General features: G+C 47.4%; 2 protein-coding genes across 4 annotated transcripts; one reads left to right on the forward strand and one right to left on the reverse strand.

Annotated features, from left to right (window-relative positions):
• Positions 1–132: 132 nt before the first annotated feature.
• Positions 133–5,744, forward strand: BRCC3 (BRCA1/BRCA2-containing complex subunit 3). Its single transcript, XM_039717455.1, has 8 exons — positions 133–289; positions 507–626; positions 1,219–1,306; positions 2,000–2,088; positions 2,603–2,658; positions 3,144–3,275; positions 3,613–3,656; positions 4,379–5,744. Exons 1-8 carry the CDS (start codon positions 185–187, stop codon positions 4,528–4,530), a joined length of 786 nt encoding a protein of 261 aa, XP_039573389.1. The 5' UTR covers positions 133–184; the 3' UTR covers positions 4,531–5,744.
• Positions 5,745–6,039: 295 nt separating this feature from the next.
• On the reverse strand, positions 6,040–14,262 carry GCNA (germ cell nuclear acidic peptidase). 3 transcript variants are annotated; one of them, XM_039717452.1, is made up of 11 exons: positions 14,054–14,262; positions 13,696–13,725; positions 13,146–13,192; positions 12,578–12,629; positions 12,133–12,206; positions 11,544–11,981; positions 11,048–11,219; positions 9,838–9,982; positions 8,833–8,971; positions 7,770–7,974; positions 6,040–6,911 (listed from the first exon to the last, which is right to left on the reverse strand). In XM_039717452.1, the coding sequence occupies exons 1-11, from the start codon at positions 14,203–14,205 to the stop codon at positions 6,659–6,661; spliced, it is 1,707 nt and encodes a 568-aa protein (XP_039573386.1). In that variant the 5' UTR covers positions 14,206–14,262; the 3' UTR covers positions 6,040–6,658. The 3 variants fall into 3 exon arrangements, with proteins under 3 accessions (XP_039573386.1, XP_039573387.1, XP_039573388.1); XM_039717453.1 differs by lacking the exon at positions 13,696–13,725; XM_039717454.1 differs by lacking the exons at positions 13,696–13,725; positions 14,054–14,262 and adding an exon at positions 13,539–13,574.
• Positions 14,263–14,280: the final 18 nt, after the last annotated feature.

Below are 14,280 nucleotides of genomic sequence, written 5' to 3' on the forward strand. Positions count from 1 at the left end.
GCGGGGCCGAGCGGGCAGGGAGGGGGTGTGGCGCGGCCGCGGCACCGCAGCGGCCGCACGGCCCTTCCGGCGCGCCGCACCGCTCGCCTGGCCGGGGGCCGCGCCGATTGGCTGGGAGGGCCCGCGAGCGCCGCTGCCATTGGTGCGTGCGGCCAGGGGGCGGGGCCAGGGGCGGGCAGGCAAGATGGCGGTGCAGGCGGTGCACCTGGAGGCGGACGCGTTCCTGGTGTGCCTGAACCACGCGCTGAGCACCGAGAAGGAGGAGGTCATGGGGCTCTGCATCGGAGAGGTACCGCCCGCCGAGGGCCGGCCCCGCGATGGGCGGGCGGCGGCGCTGCCCGTGCGGGCTGTGGCGCCGCGCACCGAGCGGCCCCGGCTCCCCCCGGGCGTGCGGCCCTGCAGCCGCCGGCGCCCGGCTCCGCTCCCGTGAGAGCCAGAGCCGGGGGAGCCGGCCCTGCCCGTGCCCTGCGGAGCAGCAGTCGCTGATTGCCCCTCTGTGTCGGTAGGTGGACACCAGCCGGATCGTGCACATCCACTCCGTGATAATCCTGCGCCGCTCTGACAAGAGGAAGGACCGTGTGGAGATCTCGCCCGAGCAGCTCTCAGCTGCTTCCACCGAAGCAGAGATATCCTTGAGCAGAGGCTCCCAGTGAAGGGCTGTAGCTCAGAGCTCTTCCATGGGCTGGGTTTCAGGCCTGCAGTGGCCTTGAAGCTGCCAGCTGCTCCCTCCTGCAGCTGCTCTGCTGGGAGGCTGTGCTGGCTGTTGCCTGTCCCTGGAGTCTCTGTGGGTTCCAGCTCTGCAGTGGCACTGTGTTATAAATTTGTTATTGTTTTGAATTTGGTCACAGGTAAAGCTGCAGTGTGTTTGTGGAGGGGGGGCAGTTCAGCAGGGAGGCTGAGAGGAAGAGGAAAGGGCAGCAGGGCTCCAGGGGCTGCACTGGGGAGCCTCTGCTGTGCACACACTCAGGGATGCTGCTGAAATGTTGTTTGTTGCCACATGCAACCAAAATCCAGTTTGCTTCTGCAGCAGTGACTGCTGGTGGTGCTGGGGAAGGGGCTCCCATCAGGCACCCCTCCCTGCTCTGTTTCTCTTCTCTCCTCCAAAGGGATCTGGAATTCTGTTGCCTCACAGCAAACCCTTTAAAAGTGTGCTGTTTTCCCTTGTGCATGCAGCCCTTCCCTCTGTCTGTTGTTGCAAAAGCTCCTTGACCCCCACACAGGTTGGCAGAGATGACAGGACGCCCCATGAGGGTGGTGGGCTGGTACCACTCCCACCCCCACATCACCGTGTGGCCCTCACACGTGGGTAAGAGCAGCCCTGGGCTCTCCCTGGCAAACTGCAGCCCTGAGCCTGCACTGTCCCTGCAGCTGAGCCTGCACTGTCCCTGCAGGAGCTGAGCCTGCACTGTCCCTGCAGGAGCTGAGCCTGCACTGTCCCTGCAGCCCAGGGTCTGGAACGTTCCCTGCTTGCCTGGCTGGGCTGCAGGGCCCTGCAGCAGCCCCAGTCCTTTTTGTGCTCTCCAAGGACTCAGACGTGGCCCAGGAGTCACAGATCAGCTGCTGCTGGCACTGCTGTTCCTCCAGAGGGAAAAACCAGACCTTGGGTGTGGGGAACACAAAAAAAAGCTGTGGGGATCCTGGGCCTGCCACGATGAGTTCTGATACCTGTGTGTGTTAATGCATAGCTAAAAACTCTCATAAAAGAAGTACCTGGAGCACCTTATATGTGTTGGACTTCATGGGGACCTGTGGCAGCAGGCTGGCTCTGAGAAAATTTCTTGGTTTTGTGAGCTCATTTTCTATTTTTAAGATTTTCTATTTGCGCTTTAAATTGGATCAAGTTCTGTATTTGAACTCAAGTCACCCAGAGTGAGGATGTAAACATAAAGTTTGAGACCTTTGTTACCAAGCTGCAGATCAGCCTTCAGAAGGGGCAGACAGATCATTTCCCAGCCCTGCAGGAGCCAGGGCAGCTCTCACTCTCATCCTGTCCCTGCAGATGTCCGCACACAGGCCATGTACCAGATGATGGACCAAGGCTTTGTAGGGCTCATCTTTTCCTGCTTCATTGAGGACAAGAACACCAAGGTAGGCAACTGAAAAATGGCAACAAACCCTCCAGGGGCTCATGAGAAGCAGCAGGGCAGAGCTGAGGTCCTTGGGTCAGCCTGCAGGAAGGGCAGAGCTGTGCTGGGAGCACGTGGGAAGCACAGTGGGAGTGGTTTGGATTGTGATCCCAAGGGCAGGAGAAGAAGTGATGATTGCTCTGAGCTGCCCCGGGGGCTCAGCAGCAGCTGCAGAGTGTGCCTGGAATGGGCCAGGGCTCTTCCCTCGGGTGTCCAGCCCAGCACACACAGCTCTGCCCCTCTTCCAGCCTCTGCAGGAGGTGTGAGATAAGCTGACAGTCAGGTCTAGGCTGTCCAGGCAGCTGCTGCTTGAGTTTTTTATCATTAAAGGTTTATCAATGTATGCTTTAAGCATCTCCAGCAAGCAAATCACAGCAAAACCTCTGGAATTATATTAAAAGCTTCCTACAGGAATGTGTCTTTGCCTTTTAGATGTTTTTTGCCTTTGGAATCTGACTTTCTGCTGTGTCTCTTAGACAGGTAGAATTCTCTATACTTGTTTCCAGTCTGTTCAGGCCCAGAAGAGCTCAGAGTGAGTACAGAAGAATATTCTATCTGATTGTATTTTGTCTTGTCTCTCCTTTCTCTGGCTTATCTCTAATAAGTGACTTCTCAGCCTGTGTGAAGAGCAAACATACAGAGATGCCTACACAGGGTCTCCTGACTTCTGCTCCTGCAGACTGCTGGAAGAGAATCTAAAGATTAGGAGTGATTCTTTTAGCCTAGATATTTATTCTCTTAAGATTTGAGGTCAGGGTGTGGATTTGTGCTGCAGTTTGGTGTGTAGCAGCACCACCTTTTTGCTTCCAGCTCTAGAGGTCAAGCCCTCAGGTTTGCACCTTAAAATAAAATTCAAGACAAGTATGTGGATATAAAATGCTTCCCTTTGCCTGTCAGCTCAGGCCTGTGTTCCCAAAGGTGGATCTGCAGCACTGCCAGGCCTTGGACAGACTGTGGCAAGGTTGTAGAAGTCAGGTTTTCGTTTGCTGCTTTTAATTATATCTCATACCCTTGTAGATATGACAGGATTGAAATCCCCATTCATGTTGTCCCCCATGAAACCATTGGGAAGGTGTGTCTGGAGTCAGCTGTGGAGCTGCCCAAGATCCTTTGCCAGGAAGAGCAGGATGCCTACAGGAGAATCCACAGGTAACAGCCCGGGCTCTGCCCCTCTCCAAGGCTGTCTGTGCTGACATGTTCTACTGTACTTAAAACTACCAAAGCCTTAGCAAAGCTGTAGAAATTGAGGATTAGCAGCTCCTGTGCCTCTAGAAGTTACTGAAGTCTGCAGTACTGAGCCTGGGGTTAGCAGCAGAATTTTGGGGTTTTGTGATCAGGGGTTGTTGTCCTTGTGAACGTGCAGGGCTTCAGCAGGTGAAGAGGTTTAGGTGTACCTGTGGTCTGGGTAGGGATTCCTGGGCAGCTGGGTTTAATACACAGTTCTCTGCTGTCTTCTCTCTAACCTGCTTTCTTTTCCTTCCCTTAGCCTCACCCATCTGGACTCTGTAACCAAGATCCATAATGGCTCAGGTAAGGATTCCTTTCTTGCACATGACAATCCAGGGTGCTGCTCCCAGGGTCAAAATGGTGGAATCTTGTTACGGAGGAACAGAATTATAACTAGAAACTTAAAAACTTCAAAGGCTGTAGAACACCCTCATCCTGGGTGAATCATGAATGTTGTACCCTTCGGGCCTTGTGGAATTGGTTAAAATTATAGAAGACTTTGGGATTTTTTGGGGTTTTGGGGCTTGGCTTGTTCAGGTTATTTTTTCTGTTGGAACAGGAAAGGGGATTTGGGATTTGTTGAGTGTTAAAATAGTGCCTGTCTGACCTGTATGCACACTTCCATCTCCTGGCACTTTATAGGTGTTACATGGATGTGACATCTTCCCTTTTGCCACTGTGATGGGGTGAATCCTAATCCCACTTCTGTTCCAAGTTTATCACACCACTGTCCATTCTCACACATTTAGGAAATGAGGCATTCTGTGATGCTTCTAAATTTAGAAATTAATTAGCATCAGTGATTAGCTGTGTGCAGATTTTCATTGTGGATCTGTCATGCCTGCCTGGGTCACACTGAAATGCTGTTTCCCTGGTAGAAGCTGCTGGTTCTGACCTTCCTGTGCAGATGTGTGGTTGCCCAGGATGCTGGAGGTTTCCTTGGCTGTCTCTGGGCTTTGGGGAGGTTGTAGCACACTTGAGTCTTTTGTGTGCTGTCCTGCAGGATGTCTTGTTGCTCTTTGCAGTGTTCACAAAGAACCTCTGCAGCCAAATGTCAGCCATCAGTGGGCCCCTGCTGCAGTGGCTCGAGGACAGACTGGAGCAGAACAAGCAGCGCATGCAGGAGCTGCAGCAGGAGAAGGAGCAGCTGCTGGAGGAACTTGCTGCTTTAGAGTGAGGAGGAAATGCAGACCCTTCAGGAAAGTGACACAAAAAAATCTTCAAGAACTACTCCAGGCTGAAGGGTGGCCCCACATTGCCTCAGTGGAGGTACTGGCTGTGCCTCCTGTCTTGCAGCAAAGAGCACAGCTCCAGGATCAGGACTTTACCTGCCCCAGCCTGGTGCAAAGCAATGCTGTGTCTGCAGTTGCTGCACTTCTGGCTCAGTGGTGGGGCTGGGCAGCACCTGAAGACTCCTGTTCTGGAGAGCACACACCTAGGGAACCTGTTGTTTCTCCCTCTATGTTTTGACAGAAATCCTGCTGCTTTACATGTATTCCAGGAGCCTGGAACAGGAGGGTTAGAGGGGAAGAGTGTGTCCCTGGTGTCATATCTCATGCTGCCAACTTCTGCCTTCTCTTAGTAGCTTCAGTTGACCATGATCTTATATCTAGTAATGTTCTGGATCACTGGTCATTCCCCCAGGCAGGCAGGAGGTGGGAGGGAAGCTTGGGAACAGACCTGGAAGATCTTTGACATAGGATCTGTGTTCAGCATATGTCAAACCAAATAAACAATTCCAAAGCTAGAACTGTTGGGAGTAAAAATGAAATTAATGCTACCAAGTGCCAGTGCCTGCATTTTTTGGTCAGTCTGTATTCTCTTACTCCATGTAATGCTGGTGTTTGCCCAGCACTGAGGTTCTCTAGAAAATGAACTGTTTCTGCTGGCTCAGCCAGGGGACTGTGGTTCCTTCTCAGAGGGAAGGAGGGTAAGATGCTGGGCAGAGAACTCATGGATATACCAGTCTGACATTCTTCCATGCTGAACTTCAACTGCAGAAATTTCCTAAGGCTGCAATGAAATAGCTGTTGAACTAATCCCTTTAAATGTACTTGCTGTTGCATTTCACAGTATCCCCCATCATGTACATCCTCATCTGTGTTCTGTCATGTCAATCTGTCTCACGCGAGCAGAGGATGGGACAGTTACAGTGACAGAGCTGAGGCACAGGCACTCCCTGCCAGTGACAGCCAGTAGTGATGAGCAGCTCTAAAGTGCTGGCAGATGTGGAACCCCATAACCCCACGGCTTTGTCAGACTTGACTTTTCAATCTTGCTACATTTCTACTGGCAAACCCCCTAAGAGTAGAACTTCCTTGAAGTATACTGCTCACTACTGTTTTCTTTTTCCTTAGAAGTGCTGTGAATACTAATTAATCAGTTTTTGAATGGTCAGTGGTTTTGTGCTGTTGTTTTTCTGTTGGTTTCTAGTTCCAGTGCTCCTTACCTTCATGATGCTGGAGAAGGGAGGGTGGTGCCTCAGTGACCCCAGGCTTCTTGAGGGCTCCTGGGAGATGAGCCAGCAGCCCTGGGACTCCTGGAATGGGGATCCTTGGATTGTAATCCCAGTGACCAAAGGATGTTAATGACTGTGCTGACCCCCAGCCAGAAGAGCTGGGCTGGTACCAGGGTTCTTTATTCCTACACAGCCATGATTAAATTGAAACAAAGCAGCCTTGTTTATTCCAAGAGTTTGTATCAAACTGGCATTTATTATCAAAATTATTAAGGCCCTGAGCAATTTGCTTACAGAAGACACAAACACTACAACACACATCCCAGTTGCATTTTATATGAAAGACTTAAGCCATGACAAGACCTTCTCATTCTTGAGGAAAGTGTTTCAATCTGCTTTCCCCAACGTGACCTTCTGCATCTATTTTAGTTTCCATGAAATCTCAATAATAGAGGTACACTACTTACTGAGGGTAAAAGGGCTTTCTACCTACCACTTAATTTTAACAAAATCAGCCAAGGACTTCTCAGGAAAGTCTACATGGGAGAATATCTGAACCCATATTGAAGCCCAACTCAGGTATGCCCCTTTTCCTGCCTTGGAGTCATTCAGTGTCAGAGGACTTAGTGGTGGGCCTGGACTTTCTTGCCTCTGGCAATTGCAGCCAGATGCACAGGGAGCAGTTCTTCTGCACACACACAGAGTCCACAGCGTATCAGCTGCCCAGATGAAACTAAACCCCTTACTGGAGTCACTGAAGACATGCTATGTGTTAGTGCTGCTCAGAACTTTTACTACTCTCTATAAACAATTTAAGTAGCACCAAGAAAGGAGGTGGATTGAGATATCAGAAGGAATCTTCCAGCTTGGTTTTCGCAGCAAAATCAGCACTGAGTTTCTTCATGACCTGAGCATGACTCAGCCCGTGCTGCTCTCTCTTAGCAAGCGCGTAGTTCTCCTTCACATACCTGGCGAAGGGTGTGAGCTGTGCCCTGGCAGGGGTGCCCCCCCGGGCCGGGGGCTGCCTGAGGGCCAGCTGCCCCCCGCAGAAGGCGCACACGAACCGCGCCGTGTCCAGGGACCGCGAGTGCCGCCCGATCCTGGAAGGCAAGAACCAGCACTGGACTCCACAGGGCTCGTGGCAAAGGGCCCCTTCTCTGCTGCTCAGGCAGTATTTTAGAATAGGGAACAGGACATTACACAGTGGTACAATCAATCTGTGCTACACTTCTCTACCCTCGTATTTTTTCCACTGTTTTTCAGCCTGGCTCCTTCCGCTGTCTCTTCTACTCTCAGACTGTGTTGTAGCACTTCATACTCATTTTCAACTACCTCCACAACCCATGTTTCAACTGCCTCTTGGAGTTTCTCCTCAAAGACATCACTAAAAAAAAACTCTTCTCAATGTTCTGTTGCATCTAAGCAACTACTGCATTGCATAGTCCTAATACACACTTTGGGGTATGTGAGGCGTCTCCTTCCAGTACTTCTGGGAGTCACACATACAATCCTGAGGTAAAAAAAATGTCACAAATAGTGTCATTATTACAGGTTGTGTCCTAGTGTCAATCCTTCCCATCACAGTGCAGCTCACATCTGTGAGGTTGCAGCTGTAATTTAAAGTCATCAGGACTTTAAGCTGGAAGCTTCCTCTGGTAGTTTTATCTAGTATCTAATCACTGTCAAATATTCTGTGCCCAGCTTTTATGGGGATTTTTTCCTTCAAAGCTTAGGTATGTATCTCTTACTGCTTTCCAAAGACGTTCTCTCATCACCACTGATCCTCAGATGATGTTCCTTCCTGTCCTGACCTCTGAACTAGAACTATGTGGAAACAAATGTGGAATCACACACTGAGGTTCTGTGGGCTCTGGAAAACACCAGGCTATCCAAACTGCTTTAGTATTTCAGAGCACCCTGACAGACACACGAGTGACAAGTTAGAAAACATGACTCACGCAGCTTTGCAGCGAACACACTCATAGGTGTACTTGTAATTAATCTCGTAGCTGTGGCACCGTGTCACCACTGGCAGCTCTGGGTGGATGGCAGCTGATTTGCTGGCGTAGAACCTCCAGAAGCGGCCGTGCCCGTCGCGGATGCCGTTGATGAGCCAGGTGGCTGCATGGCAAACCTCGTGGATCAGCGTGTCCCGAAGGCGATCTTGGGGACACCAAACAAAGACAAACATCAATCAGCTGGGGGGAAGAACAAGCTCACCTCTGGTCACTGCTTTAGGCCTCTGACACTCACTCTGTGTTAAGATACAAGTATTATTCTGAAGGTTAAAACTGCCAATGTCTTGCTAAGATAAAATGCTCCAAAACAAGGTTTTAGTTAAAGCATTTCCAGTTTTTGGTCAGCCCCAATTCTGCATCCTAGTTACTCCCCCACACACCTCACCTGTTTGAGGCTTTTTGTTTGGCTGGTAAAGCCATGCAAGTGTTTAAGGCCAGGTTGGGCAGGGCTTGGAGAAACCTGTTCTAGTGGAAGGTGTCCCTGCCCATGGCAGGGAGTTTGGTACAAGATGGTTTTTAAGATCCCTTTCAATCCAAACCATTTTATGATTCATTTTCCCATATCCAGAGGGAATGAGGGAGAAATAACAATCACAGTACCGCACAACAGAACTTAATTTGGCACTGACCTGTCTTTATTCCAGCTTTAAACACTACCAACAAGGTGTCTTGCTGTGATGGAAGAAGTCAGATTTTAGACTGCCATTATAACACAGAATTAGAGTCTAACACCTAGCCTGTAGGTCTTCAAATCATTAAGAAATATAAACAATACTGCAGTTAGTGTGACTACATCCCTGTTCTCACCACATTTTGTACATTTGCCCAGCCTCTCAGAAGGGCTGTGGAATGTGGATAAAACCATACATGTATTTATTTATTTATACAAGATAAAATTTCAAAGCAGGTTCCAGTTCCAGATCTCTTAAGCATCAGATTTATGTTTTTATCACTAAAACTTGCTTCCTCAAAGAAGAATCAACACACCCTTTCTTTGACCTACCTGCAGAGTCACAGACTTTCTCAGAGAGTTCAATGCGAGCGTAACGCTTCCCTTCAGGGCCTCCCCTCTGCCCTGTTACACAATACCCTGCTGTCTTCCTCATTTTCTTATTCCAGGTGATTACCATGTCCTCTGGTAACTGAAAAACAAAGCAGTGCATGTAGTCTGCCCTCTCCTACCTCTTCTCTTTCCTTCTGGCTTCCCCTTGTATTTAGTGCAAGCCAGTCCAGGATGTCTCTGTTGGTGCCCCTAACACTCAAGATGCCAATCCCCTCCATGGCCTCTTATTCCCACCATCAGTTCTTCTGTAACCAGCAATGAGAGTTTCCCAATGCAGGGTGAGACAGAAGTCCTTAGTTCCTCTACTCTACCTCCAAGTACCTCCAGGTACAGGGCTGAAGCACTGGGCAGTAAGATAATCTGCTCCAGCAACAGCGAGTCTGTTCAGCTCAGTTTTCTGTGAAATCATGACCTCAGCCTGTCAGCTCAACACTATTTTCTCATCTGCATAAAAACCACTTTCCTTCCTGGGGGAAATCCCATTGGAATTACTGAGGGCAGTACCCTTCCTTTCAAGGACATTTCTCACCAGAGGAGGGTCCCAAATATCCCAGATGATGATCCCAGGTCAAGACAGGAGTTCTCTGATACTGAACCCTAACTTTGAAACACAGCTTGTAGCTTTATGCTCACCCTAAACTGTTATTTGAAGGATGACCTTTCCAATCTGTTCCAGAAAGGGAGACATGAACATCCAATAGGAAGGAACACAGATTATGGGCAGCATTTCCATTACAGCTGGGAAAGCAAAACCAGGCTGAAAACTGCTGCACCACAGTGGGGACAAACCCTTTTTGAAGTACTTGCCTGGACTGATTCAAACAACCCACTGCTATAAAGCTTAACTTCTACAATCTGAAGAGGATAAAGAGCAATCACATCAAAAGGTGAGGAGCAACATATTAACCAGCATTTTAGAATGGTAGTTCTTGTTTTGAAACCAACCTTCTGCTCAAAGATAGTACTATTAAACAGCCTGTAGAGCTTCTGGGCCAGCTCCTCTTTATTTTTCTTGAAATACTTCACATAGTGGGAGGCTGGATTTGAAAGATCTTGCAAGAAACAACCAGGCACTGTACATACCCTGAGCCTGCAAGAAAAGCCATTAAGCAGTTTGCTGAAGTACAGAGATATGGAAAAACACAGGAAATAATAATGGCCACTTGAAAGCCAATAAAGATCTCAGGGATGCTTCAAGTGGCATAAACCTCTCCTGCCTCTTTCCACCAGCTTTGCCCTCATGAGGCCATGGCTGTCCTCTTACCCCTCTGAGGGCATGAAAGGGGCAGAGCTGTTGCAACAGTCCTGCAGTTACTTCATTAATTCACAAAGTTAGATTATGAGGACTCCTAAGTAGGAAAAGAGACTCAGATTTTGTGACACAGTGAGCCACAACTATACCAAAATGTAATCAATATATGAACAGCCCTACCATGATCATCACAATAAAGGTGTGTTTTCAGAAACAGACAAAGATAGTCCAGGAATGCTCAGGAATTATTTCAGGGGAAGCAGATACTCCACCAGGATTACTAACTCCAATGCTGCAGCATTCTGACCTTTTAAAGATATCATTTAAAGGGTTGGTATTGAATACACCACTATAAAATGATTAAAAGAAACAGCACATGGCTAGGAGGCATAACAAGGGCAGCTGTTAGAAATGAAAAATGCATTATTTTGAAAAGCCTAAGCTGCATCCACATATAGAAAAAGAAACGCAAATTCTCCAAGTTCTAAGGATACAGATTTAAAAAAACCAATATGGTCTTGTTTAAAAGGTATGAATTACTAACAGAATCAGTTTTGGCATCTTTTCAGAGGTAAGCAGTTGGATATATACAACCTGTAGAGCCACCACATGCTGTACAAGACAAGGAATAGCAAAGGAGATAACATTTACAAAGAAGATTTGACATTTGCCAGATCTATTTGTCATCAATTCCCCCAGGCAGAGATCAGTTTGTATTCTCCCTGTTACTGGAGACTGAAAACCTGAAAACTCTGTTTTCCAGCTATTCAACCATTAACAAATGCTGAATTAGTAGAAGTTTCTAGGTAGCAGAGGAATCACATCATCCTATGCAAAATGCTTAGCATCTCTTTGTGCCTCTGGAATTGTCCTAGAACACAGGAACAATGGAGAAACACTCACCTTTTCTCTGTCTTTGCTGACTGTGAGCAGCTGACTGATTCATTCCCAGGAATTCTTGCAGGAGTCGTTATCATGGAAGGTGTTTCTTGAAGTGAAATGGATTTTGGCTTTGGTGTCTTGACTCCCTCCCCTTTCACAGGCTGAGCATCTTTGCAGGGTGGCTTGCTGTTTTCTAGTTCAACAGGAGGAATCACAGGATTACACAGCATACATTAAAAAAAGAAATCACAGAATCATCAGAAACCACCAGGAGGATCCACCAGCTTTGCTTTCAGAATAATTTTAAAAACAAAAAGTGCCTATAATGATAAAAACAAGCAGTAGTGAAAAACTGACATCTTGACAGCACAAGATGGCTTTTCTGAATGCCCAGAGGAGTCATTTTTGATTGCACCAAAATCCTTTTCAAGGTGCTGGGCTGCACCTCAGGGGCTGATGCCACACAAATGGAAAGAACCAGGCAATTAGCACTGCAAGTTAGCTCAGAACTGCTCACCTGTGGTGCTGGGCTGAAAGACAGTTTTACTCGTGCTTAGGGCTGGTTTGCGGGGCAGACTTCGCTTCTTTATCCGTTCCATTAAAGATCCAAAACTCTCATCTGAGCTATCTGACTCCACCCCTGCACCATGCCCTAGTGCCACAGCTGGCAATTTATTTTCTGTATCTTCACAGCTTCTTTCTTTCCTTCTAACAAGCCAATCTGGACTGCCTCTGAAATCTGACTCTTTCCGATTTTGTGGAGGTGAAAGATTTCTGCACTTCTGACTCTCTCTCAAGTCTTTCACTCCCTCTTTTTGGTGGTTCAGCCAGGGACTGTCTGCAAAGACAGAATCTTCAATGTCACTTGAAGTGTCTGGATACTGCAATTCTTGGCAGCAGGTGTTTCTGTTTCCAGGAGTCGTCAGCTTTCTTGGGGTCTGAAGATCTTTCTGTGCTGCAATTCAAAAGAAAGAGCTTGAAGTTTTGGGAGATGCATTCAGGACACCTGCCTCTGTCTTAACACAGAGGGAATCCCTTGAAAGATAGGAAAACACAAAGAGCAGTAAAACATTTTATCATTTTCTTTGTTATAGATGATTGCTTACCACTCTTGGTTGTACTCTTTTTCACCTTCAAGTCCAAGAAGAAATCATCCGAGTCATCAATGAAGTCTTTCAAACTGTAAAGAAAAAAAGGCAAATTGTGTGGAATAAAGGTAGGAGTAAGCAGAAAAATAGAGCAGCAACTTTGCCTTACTAAAACAGCAATCCAAAAAAAGCCACCCAATATAACATCATCAGCTGCTCCCAGCAAATGTCACCCACTGCATCCATGAATAGGAATGACAAGAACATTCAAATATCCCATTTTACATTTGCCCTGAACGTGACTGAAGATATAACAGGTCTGTCTGCACTCTCTCCTAGACTGGCATATAAATCAATACACCTTCAGATTGTTTTCCTCTATTCAGATTAAATATGTAAAATGTAAATATTATACAGAATACTAAAATGTGAACACAGAAAATTCATTAATGACAGCACCCACCTTGTATCTGCCTTTTTAGAAACAGACTTGGGAGTTTTCAGTCTAGCTAAAACTGAAACAAAAGAAGATTAATTAAGAACAAGGTTCTGTGTCTCTTGTTATGCATTTTTAAAGTTTGCAACTAGTAAAAATTTGGTCTAAAGTATTTTCAAAAAACAAACTAATTATATTTACATATAATTCAAGCTCTCAATTCCTCAAAGCTAGCAGCAGCTTTCTAGTCTCTAGAGGAGACTAAAAGTCTTAGAGGATCTAAATCTCTTAGAGGAGACTAGAAGACCTCTTTCCAGTCTCTGGAGACTAAAAAGGAATCAAGTGAGTGACAGGGAACAGACAAAACTGAGGCAGTAAGAAATTATAATGCAAGGCAAAAAGAGTGAAACTTGAGGCAATTCAAGAACACTCCCTGTGGCACTGACACCACGACTGCTCTGCAGGGAGAGAATTACTGTGCAGCACAAGCAATGAGAGAAAGCAACGTGTAAAAATGCTTCACATTAGACAGAATTAATTAGACAGAAATGTTCTTGTCAAACTCCTGCGTAACACAAACTGTGCCATTACTTACACATTTCAAATTCGTCATCGCTGCTGGAAGAGAAGTACAGGGCACTGCTGCAAAAATGAAATGCACAACTTTAGGTCACAGCAGGATCTGCACCTCCACTGGTGTGAAACAGACAGGCTGAATGATTTTAACTCTTTATAGAAAGCTGGTTTTTTGCCTGACACGTGGTCTGTGATCTGTCAGAGAAGTGTGTTATAGTAAACCTGAAACCCCAGCCCAGGCACTGATGAGTAAGAAGCTGCTTTTGCATAAAGTGCACTTTAACAGAGCTGCCATGAATATTTAGCAGCATGCAGCAGCTGTCACACAGCCATTCCAAGAGGCAGAATGGAAGCATTTCCACCTGGACTGCTATGGCCATGCAAATGTAGAGGCAGCCCACAGCACCCTTACCAAGTCATTTATTTCATTTTAGGAGAACATGAACCACACATTAAAACCGTCAAAAAAATACGTGATGCAGCTGCTGAAAAAACCAGGAAGACAGCTTTTTAAAATGGACATTCCTTAAACCCTAAAGATTGCAATTCTGAGACACGCCAATACCTACCAATCACCATGAAACAACCCAGGGCATAATCTGGAATTATAAATCAATACACAGAACATGTACTACATGCAATGTAGTATGTCGTATTTATATATATACACACACATTATATGTGTATATATATATGCACATACATGCATACATATGTACATACATGAACACATATGCACATACATGTACATACATGTACATACATGCACGCATATATGTAAAAACACATACAGCTGTATACATGTGTATGTATATGTATATATATCTATAAATACAGGTATACATTTAAGAGCTCTCTATGTAAATAATCTAACAAAACCACGTCAGGACACACGGGCCGCGGCGCTGCTCCCCCGTGCCCCCTCACCTGCCGCTCCGCCAGCCCTGGCTCCCCGCGGCGGCTCTCTCGGGGCTCGTCCCGCCCGAGGCCGCTGCCCCGGCCCCGCGGCCCAGCCGGAGCCCCCCAGGCCGGTGCCGGGGCCCCGGGGGGGCCGGGCCGGGCCCCGCCGCTCCCGCCATGGCGCTCGAACGGCCCGCGCTTCCGGCGCCGCGCGCATGCGCACAGCGCCGCGCCGCCCGCGGAAATTGCGCCGT

Source organism: Passer montanus, unplaced genomic scaffold (assembly GCF_014805655.1).
Source record: "Passer montanus isolate IOZ18808 unplaced genomic scaffold, ASM1480565v1 scaffold38, whole genome shotgun sequence".
Classification (NCBI taxonomy): Eukaryota; Metazoa; Chordata; class Aves; order Passeriformes; family Passeridae; genus Passer; species Passer montanus.

What these genes read in the sequence shown, in the direction of transcription:
- BRCC3 (XM_039717455.1), top strand. Translation starts at nt 185, where the DNA reads ATGGCGGTGCAGGCGGTGCACCTGGAGGCGGACGCGTTCCTGGTGTGC. An exon ending in GCCTACAGGAGAATCCACAG is followed by an intron (nt 3,276 to 3,612) that starts GTAACAGCCCGG and finishes TCCTTCCCTTAG; the next exon opens with CCTCACCCATCTGGACTCTG. An exon ending in CAAGATCCATAATGGCTCAG is followed by an intron (nt 3,657 to 4,378) that starts GTAAGGATTCCT and finishes TGCTCTTTGCAG; the next exon opens with TGTTCACAAAGAACCTCTGC.
- GCNA (XM_039717452.1), bottom strand. Translation starts at nt 14,205, where the DNA reads ATGGCGGGAGCGGCGGGGCCCGGCCCGGCCCCCCCGGGGCCCCGGCAC. An exon ending in GGGTTGTTTCATGGTGATTG is followed by an intron (nt 13,193 to 13,695) that starts GTAGGTATTGGC and finishes TCATTTTTGCAG; the next exon opens with CAGTGCCCTGTACTTCTCTT. An exon ending in GTACTATCTTTGAGCAGAAG is followed by an intron (nt 8,972 to 9,837) that starts GTTGGTTTCAAA and finishes TTTGTTTTTCAG; the next exon opens with TTACCAGAGGACATGGTAAT.